This window comes from Eutrema salsugineum, unplaced genomic scaffold, assembly GCF_000478725.1.
Source record: "Eutrema salsugineum unplaced genomic scaffold, Eutsalg1_0 scaffold_15, whole genome shotgun sequence".
NCBI lineage: Eukaryota > Viridiplantae > Streptophyta > Magnoliopsida > Brassicales > Brassicaceae > Eutrema > Eutrema salsugineum.
The window spans coordinates 5,821,238-5,830,028 of record NW_006256867.1 but is presented as its reverse complement, the minus strand read 5'-3'; the positions used below and the strand labels follow the sequence as shown (position 1 = coordinate 5,830,028).

Sequence of the window (8,791 nt, the reverse complement as noted above, 5' to 3'; positions counted from 1 at the left end):
CGGAAGCCACTCCGGAGGACGAGCTATGGCAGTTCGCATCAAAAGACAAGGCGAGTTTTGGCCTACTATCATTGCAGACTGCGAAAACTATGCCACGAAGTGCGACAAGTGCCAAAGACATGCACCAATGATCCATCAACCAGCTGAAAAGCTATCCTCAATATCCGCACTCTACCCATTCATGAGATGGTCGATGGATGTAGTGGGACCACTAGTGGTCTCAGGACGCGCTAAAGTCCGCTTCCTACTCGTCCTAACTGACTATTTCACCAAATGGATAGAGGCCCGAGCTTACCAACAAATCACCGGATCGGAAGTCAAAAATGTTGTCTGGAAAAACATTGTCTGCAGACACGGCCTCCCTTACGAGATCGTAACGGACAATGGGACGAACTTAACATCGAGGAAGTTTGCAAGGTTCTGTAACACTTGGAAAATCAAGCTCACATCCTCCACACCCCGATACCCACAAGGTAACGGACAGGCGGAAGCCGCTAACAAAACAGTCCTAAGCAACCTCAAGAAGAGGTTGGATTCAAAGAAATCTCGGTGGAGCGACGAGCTACCCGGGGTACTCTGGGCGTGTAGGACTACGCCCCACCGAGCTACGGGAGAAACACCTTTCTCTCTAGCCTACGGCATGGAAGCTGTTATCCTGGCCGAAGCATCGGTACCAAGCATCCGTCGAACCTTTTGTCCGGATAACGGAAAACTCAATGAAGAAATGCTAAGAGATCGGCTAGATATGATCGAGGAACAACGTGATCGAGTCCTAGTCCGCATCCAGAATTACCAGCAGGCCGCAGGTCGCTATTACAATTCCGGAGTCAAACACAGGAGCTTTAGTATTGGCGACTTCGTGCTACGCAAGGTATTCGACAACACTAAGGAGCGAGGCGCCGACAAGCTAGGCACAAACTGGGAGGGCCCGTATAGAGTCACCGAAGTAGTGCGTAGCGGCGTATATAAGCTCGCAAACAACAAAACCGGAGTGCCAGAGGCAAGACCATGGAACGTTATGAATCTCAAACGTTACCATCTCTGAGCATTGATAATAATCGAACTACGTTCAGGCTTGATCCCTTGACGGGGTACGTAGGCAGCTCGACACTGAGTCCAGCCACTATCTTTACATACTCAAATACTTTGTAAAAACGTATGTAATCAAAGTTTTGTGAATAAAAACCCTTATTTCAAAACACTTTCTCCTTCGATCTCTTCAAACGATCTCACAGCTCGAGGCTCATAGCCCGCTAAGTATCGATTGAGCCAAACAATCTCAGCTTAGTTCGCTGACTAACTTTAGGTAGCTTCCAAACGACCCCCCAAAACGGTCGCATAACTTATAGATTGCTGTGTGCTAACAAACACTAAACAAATTTACAGCAACTCCGTTATTCGCAGTAAGTTATCAATAAACGATTTGTTCAAACAATCGCAAAACTCGTAGCTCGCTGAGTAACTTAGTGCATACAGAATAAAGTTACTATCACAGTTCGTTACTCGCAACTTAATACTATGACGCGATCTCCATAAACAATCACATAGTAATCACTTCGGCACTATCTAAACAAAAAGTCTTTTCGAAATCTTTTTCTAAGGTCTTAAAAGACAATCAAGCAAATTGATAACTTAGATAAAATCGAAGAGTGAAAACAAATTCAAAAGCAAGCATAAAGTAGCCTCCTCCAGGCAAAACAACCAAGTACGGATTAAAACCCTCCCGGGTAACAAAAGTACTAAAAGCGTGATAAAACAAAATGAAAAGCCTTGCAGGCAACTAAGTTCATGAAAAAAGAAAAAGAGGAGGGGCTAAAGAAAAAGGAGGATTACTCCTTAGGCTCGTTCTCGTCACCATCTTTCTCCATTGGGATCGCCGAGTCATCCACAAGCTCGTCTCCACCTCCAGCAGCGGTGTTACTCCCAAACTGATTAAGCCCAACCGGAACTTGCGTCCTGGGATCAACTTCCATCGGCCTCACCGACGCCTCCGAGATCTGCGGGAGATCGAGCTTGGCGAGAGAGAAATCAGACACTTCAGCATCAGCGTGCTTTTGGACAAGCTCAGGAATCTTCTCTTCGAGGCGAGCTTTCTCATCCGGAGCCGTGAGAGCCCCACTGATCAGGTCCTTGATGAGATCCAAGTTGGATTCCACCTCTTGGAGCTCGGCCTCACATGCAGCTTCGACCTTCTTCTTCTCCCACTTGTCTTTAAGAGAGTGGAAGATGGCCAGGTACTTCTCAGCGAACTCCCGCTTCGCCTTCCTAACAGCCCGCCTGACCCTCACATCGACCTCCTCTTTGAGGACACGCACCTTCTCGGTCAGATCGTCAGCACGCCGGCTCGCAGAGTCCGCCACCGTCTTCGCAGATCGAAGCTGGGCTTCCAGACGCTTCTCCTTGTCTTCCGCGTTCTTGACCTTCGATGAAATGTCAAACACGGTCTTCTTTATCTCCTCGAGCTCGTCGGAGGTGGGCATGGTCAGAGACTTGTCCTCAAGTATGGCAGAGTACTCGTTGACAGCCTCAAGAGCCTGACCAAAAGAACGCCCGTTAATACGAGCACAAACCAGAAAAAAAAAATCAGCCAACAAGTAAAAACACATACCCGTCAGTGAGCAGCCATCATCTTCACGTAGGTGGCATGCTCCGCCATGTCCCGAACTGGAGGAAGCACGCAACCCGGAGGCTTGAAGTGCCGAAAGATGAAAGCTACCCCCTCCGGATCATCAGCAATGGGGCACCCTTTAGTATGGTTGAAAGTCCAACCATACGGGATCGTTCCCCCCGACCCGTTCGAGGAATTCGACCTCATGTCTGGAGCCGGATCCTCCACCCTTTGCTTCTTTGGATGCGAAGTCCTCTCAGAATCTCGCGAACTAAGCGAGATAGCCCTGGATGTTGGGTCGGCGGGAAGACCTCCGGCCGGAGTCTCGTAAGCCCTAGAGGTTTGTTCGAGCACGTCACTCACAGCTAGGTGGATCTCACCGGTGCGGACAGCTCCGGAGCTCCCAGCCTGAGCCCTGCTTTTCCTCGCCTTTTCGGCCTCACGAGCTGACGGTCTTCGAGTCATTTTTCCCGTAGATGGCTTACGGATCAGAGGTTGATGCGAGGTGCTTGAAGAAGTAGCGTCTGGGACTTCCCGAGAGGTCGTTCCCGAAAAACGAAAAAGCACGAACTATATAATAGCTCGCCAAATTAAAGAGCATAGTTCGGACGAACTAAAGATGCTCGAACTAACCAATCGGGATCGGGTGGAAATTAGCCGGACGGTTGATGGAAGGTGGGTTTAACGGGTCAATCCCGGGATCCGGAGCAATAGCGAGCTGCGGGTTATCCGTTCCAAGCGCAAGATGGATCCTCTCCCTCGTGAAATTGGGCCACGAACAGTCACCGTCCTTCAAAGCAGCAAGCAGCGGTTTGTCTAAGCCCGTGTTCGTCGGAACAACTGCAACAAAAAAGAAATAACAGTTAGCAAAGGGCATAGAAGCGAGAATAAAATCAACTCCCCTAATGCTGACCAACTCTCGAAGACCAAACAGTGGGCAGCCGACTGAAATCGAAGGACCCAACGGAGTATTCGTTAATCCTAAAGAAGAAATATTTCTCCTTCCAGCGATCGTCGCGAGCGGGAATGTCTTCGAAGATACTTTGATTCTTCCGAGGAGATAGATAGAACGACCCCGGGAAGGACGAATTGCTCTTAATAGAGCAATCTCGGTGGAGCTTGTTGATTCCAAAAGGAATTTGAGACTCCGCCGCTCTAACCAGCAACGCCAAGGCATGGCGGACGAAGTTAGGGTTCATCTGCGGAAACGCCAACTGCAGATCTGCCAGGATAACAAGAAGACCCGGCGGAATCGGGAAGGAAAACCCGCATGCATCGAAGAATGGGGTGTATGCGACGCAATAGCCAGCACGCACGGTCTTCGGCGTCTCTCCTCTGTCCGGAACAATGAGTTCGATCGCCGAGGGAACGTCGTGAACTCGGCGGAGGCGAACAAGCTCTTTCGGTGAAACGATCGAGACTGTTGGGACATCGAGATGATCCATCGGAGAATGTTTCGGAATAGAATTCTTCTCGAAGCGAAGTTTTTGCGAAAAGTATAAAACTGTTTTGTTTTTCGAGCAAAGGAAATCGAGAAAAACTGAAAACCAAAATAAAAAGAAAAGGAGGTGAGAAGTTACCTTGTAGAAAGTGGAGGCGTGCAGTTATGATGAAAGGACGTGGAAAGTTGATCCTTATAAAGTAGTAATTATTACTGCTATTGAGATTAACAAAATCTTCGCGAGATCAAATCCGAACCGCTCATCACCATCTGCGAAAAATATTTTACCATATCTCAATAAGATTTGAATACATCGTATCAAGGAAAATCTTAAGCCTTGATGGTTAAATAAATCTCGGCCTTTCATTCGTAGGAAAAACAATCTGGACCGTCCGGATAAAATCTTAAAAAGAGGGAAAATCGAAGTATCCCGCAATTAATCCGCCCCTTTAGTTCGAAGCTCACTAAATGGGCTGGGGGGCAAATGTTGGTGTTGGACTTAACACAAGTCCAGCCCATACTTCAAATTAATCATCGCATCAGCCTTTCTGGGCCCAAAGCCCGTTAACGAAAGGAGAAAGCATCTTGGAAGGATATTCGATAGATCGTGACGAGCTTTAAGGAGCAAGCAACCCGGATAAGAGAAGATCCCGAAGATATCGGAAGACTAGAGATCGCAACGTCCCGCGAATCTCGAAGGAGTTCGAGTCGATCTGTTTAGTATAAATAGGATATCACTTCTATGTAAAAGATCATCGGATTTTTAGCTTGAAACACACTTGTAAACTTATAATTTCATCAATACAATCCAAATTCGTCGATCTTACTCTTTTACTTTACATCGATCTTATCAGAATTCTTGCCCATCCTCCTCTTCCACTTAACCAAATACTAAACTCTTGAGTGTGGATTTTAGGATCCACAGTAGTTATGGCAGTTCAAACAAGAAATAAACCAAACACAGTCCTGGTTGGAGGTCACACATGAATTACATGATCCACATTGGGGAGGACGTCATAGATACAATAAACAATATGGTGATTGACGGCCGAGTGTACTTGCCTAAAGTTTTTTTATTGATTTCCCAAATGTGGTTTGAAACACCTTTTGATGTGCTGTGAGCATTGTTACCTGTTCGCTCAGTACCAAATTGTCAGGAATGTTATTGCACCTTAGTTATCTGTGAATTCATGTTCTTGTAGACCATTTTAATTTCTTAGTTGTATATTCTTCTATCGTAGTATAATATTAATAGTAAACTACTTATGTTGTAGTTGACTATTTTTTGTGTTACATGGTTTGTAGGGGTAAAGTCAGGAATATAAGTTAAAAATATATGTCAGAGAAATGTATATTTCAGAAAACGGACAACAATGTTTATCTAATCTACTATTGCAACCACAATTTACTACCACTACTAAATTACATGTTAAACAAATTATGTATATTATTATGCAATAGTTAATTATCAAAAAAAAAAATTGAATACATATTTAAAAATCATAGTTGTTTACTACATATTGCGTACTCTGACCAAATGATTAAATCTAAAAATAGTCAATAATGGCTTTCTTGTCTTCCATTGCAACCACAATCTACTACCGCTATTAGAATATCATATGTTAAATAGGTGATTGACTATTATTACTCACTAGTTAATTATCAAACAAAATAGAAAGAACAGTTGAATACATATAAGCCAAACATAGTTATCTACTACATAACTGCATACTACTGGCCAAATGGATACATAGTTCTCTACGTTTTTTTTAATAGATTTTCATTTGATATGGGTTTTTTTGTGGTCAAAGAAATTCATTAGATATGTTTTCCATTTTTATTTCTTCAAATTTGCTAAAGCCACGAGGGATAGTTGAAAGAATATTTTGTGCTTGATTATTATGATCATGACTTCTTTGACCAGATTAGGTCGAGATTAATCCAAGGGTGATTGGATAATATGGGTTGACCTATGATACCTATTTTGCAGTCAAATTTTACCAAAATTTGTCTAAATGAACTCCTTTATCCACAAACAAAGAATAATAACATAGTTTTATATTATCGCCTTATGATAGTTACAATACAAAAAGAAAACCTATTGGTTTACAATTTTATCAACCGACTCTAGCAAGTGTACTCGCATTGGCACAAATTAAAATTACCAAGCATGAGACAAGATCCATGTCCAGCATTATACTTTGCTGCACAATTCCCATCACAACATTTATCAGAACAATTACCACTGCACAGACCAGCCCCACCAGTGCACACCTTGGGCGGTAAAGGTGGTCCACAATGGAAGATGCACGTGCATAGCAACGGCTGACCAGCAACACCGTCACATTGGGTTCGGACCGACGGCCCGTATTTGTCTAGGCATTTCTGATCACAGTTTTCGCAGGTACCTAGAATCTCGGTGCATGTGTCTGCTCTACTTTGATTCACAACTGCAACATAATATAATTCCATTTTTAACATAAAAAATTATGCTACTTTTATTTATTAGATTTGTACATTAGTTTATAATTTAGACACGCTAAGTCTATGTATTATCATTATATTAAATAATCATTACAAAAAGTATCATATTACTGTCGTACCTATATCTAGTATAATCGTAGTTTAGAACATTTTAAACTGTAAGTTTAATTTATGGACTGAAGAAAAGAACCAGAATGATTGAAAGATATATACCTGAGGTAAACATGATAAGTAAGCTTCCAAGGAATATGAGTGAAGTTCTCCTCTGCATATTTTCACTTTTTTTTTGTTTTCTTCTAAACTCCTTTCTGTGAGAAAAAAATTGTTTGTATGTTATTGGGACATTTAGTTCATCTATTTAAAAGCAAATTGAAGACTCCAAATTAAAGATATATGGATTTTATTTTTGAAAATTAAAACGAGGACATTTAATTCCGTATATAAACAAGTTAGGTAGTATTTTTTTCAAAAAAAATGCTGATTTATTCCCATTTTTAGTTAGACCAATAAAGTTACATATGTCCAAAATCTATCAAACGTTTTTATTTGTCAACAACAGGGAACAACATTGATATACTATATAAATAAAAGAGGGCCAACTCATTTCAATTGAGCTCCACGTCATCACATGAAAAGCTGTCACGTGTAGTTAGAATTTTGGTGATAACAATTTTAGTGGTGTGAGAATCTAGTTGGGTGATTACATTTTTTTATTATAACAAAAACTATATCGTATCTTACAATTTTGTCAACCGACTAGCTGTAATTCTTTAAGTGGTTGCATGTAATTTCGATTTCTAGAATACTGTAACAAAAAGCTCGCATCTCAGATGTAGACAGGCTATTTTTTTTGGTTTGAATACAATTTAACATTCATTCAAAATAAAAAAAAATTGGCATATAACAAGGAATCCGTGTCCACCTTTATAATTTTGTGCGCAGTTCGTATCAGAACATTTATCAGGACAATTTATATTACACAGACCAACTAAGCGAACAGAGCCCCACTACCATCACTACAAGAAAACGCTGGGAATCCAGCGGCCAATTATGTTGCTAACAATGGTCATCAGAAACTCGTTGAATATTTCCAACAGATTACCGTCGACATCTTTTCCAACAAGTTTCCGACAATCGGTGCCCGTGAGGTGACATTCCAACGGATTTTTGATGGAATGTTGTCAAAACCTGTTTTCGTTAAATTGTGGGAAGGTCATCGAAAATAGTCCGTCAATAACCCATAGGAAATCTGTTGATATATTTCCCACGAAATTCTAACGGATCCTTTTTCAACAGTATCGACGTACTATTTCCGACAACCATCCGACAGCTTAAATATTTTAACAAAAAAAATATTTAATTAAATAATTTGTTGCAGATATAATACAGTTAACTATAAATAACTTCATAAACATGTTTATGTAAATAACTTCATATTCATGTAAATAATTTCATATTCATGTAAATAACTTCATAATAAAAACAAAAATTATTTCTCGGTCCATAATGGAATTCGAACCCAAGACCGAGAGTATAGATGAAATGTCCTCGATCCGCAATAGGATCACTGGGATGAACCATGGTCGAGAAGTGGGATAGAAGGGGCAAGAGTCTAAGTAAAGACTCGGTCTATGGTCCAAAGTAATCGGCTAAGTTCATTGGTCTAAGAATTAGTCGGGAAAAAGAAAAAAAGACCGGAAAGATAGACAGAAAAAGCTCAATAAGCTGTGCGGAGCTAAAACAAGCTGGACAGCTAAGCTAAGCTAGCTGGATCAGCTGTCGGGTTGGTCAGTTCAGCTAGGCTAAGTGATCGGTAGCTGGGTTCAGTTGAGTGGGAGTTAAACTAGCTGGGCTGGGCGGTTATGGGCGGTTATGGACAGTTATGGCCAAAGGGTTGCAAAGCCTATTCACCAAACAATGCACCTGTTTGGCCAAAAAAACACGAACCTGTTCGCATATGGCAGTTACAAGAAGGAGGAAACTATAAATAAGACCCTTTGTCCGCATTTTTACGCACGGACAAACAGAGGGAAAGGTTTAGGTCGTGAGATTAAGGCAAATCGAGAAAGACAGAGAGAAAGAACTTTACCGGCGGTAAGTGAACCGACCGGAGCGGCTGGTATGGGTCGCAGAGGAAGAAGAGAAGGTACAGGCGCAGCAAGGGCAAACCAACCGCAAGTGACTAACGTACGTTTTATGGTTGGAAGCGTACGGCAAAGTTATTGGTTCGCTGGACGAATCTGTTGATCGGCCCAAGT

The 8,791-nt window shown here is 42.1% G+C and overlaps 2 protein-coding genes across 2 annotated transcripts; both read right to left on the bottom strand.

Annotated features, from left to right (window-relative positions):
* Positions 1–1,829: 1,829 nt before the first annotated feature.
* Positions 1,830–3,073, bottom strand: LOC112088088. The gene is made up of 2 exons (XM_024158240.1): positions 2,636–3,073; positions 1,830–2,534 (listed from the first exon to the last, which is right to left on the bottom strand). The coding sequence occupies exons 1-2, from the start codon at positions 3,071–3,073 to the stop codon at positions 1,830–1,832; spliced, it is 1,143 nt and encodes a 380-aa protein (XP_024014008.1).
* Positions 3,074–6,121: 3,048 nt separating this feature from the next.
* LOC18022213 (putative defensin-like protein 180) lies at positions 6,122–6,821 on the bottom strand. The gene is made up of 2 exons (XM_006405094.2): positions 6,747–6,821; positions 6,122–6,499 (listed from the first exon to the last, which is right to left on the bottom strand). The coding sequence occupies exons 1-2, from the start codon at positions 6,802–6,804 to the stop codon at positions 6,177–6,179; spliced, it is 381 nt and encodes a 126-aa protein (XP_006405157.2). The 5' UTR covers positions 6,805–6,821; the 3' UTR covers positions 6,122–6,176.
* Between the last annotated feature and the right edge of the window lie 1,970 nt (positions 6,822–8,791).

Bases quoted from the DNA above. Each gene is read 5' to 3' on its own strand.
- LOC112088088 (XM_024158240.1), bottom strand. From the start codon at position 3,073: ATGACTCGAAGACCGTCAGCTCGTGAGGCCGAAAAGGCGAGGAAAAGC. The intron at 2,535-2,635 runs GTGAAGATGATG...TCTTTTGGTCAG, and splicing joins TGGCGGAGCATGCCACCTAC to GCTCTTGAGGCTGTCAACGA.
- LOC18022213 (XM_006405094.2), bottom strand. From the start codon at position 6,804: ATGCAGAGGAGAACTTCACTCATATTCCTTGGAAGCTTACTTATCATG. The intron at 6,500-6,746 runs GTATATATCTTT...ATTATGTTGCAG, and splicing joins ACTTATCATGTTTACCTCAG to TTGTGAATCAAAGTAGAGCA.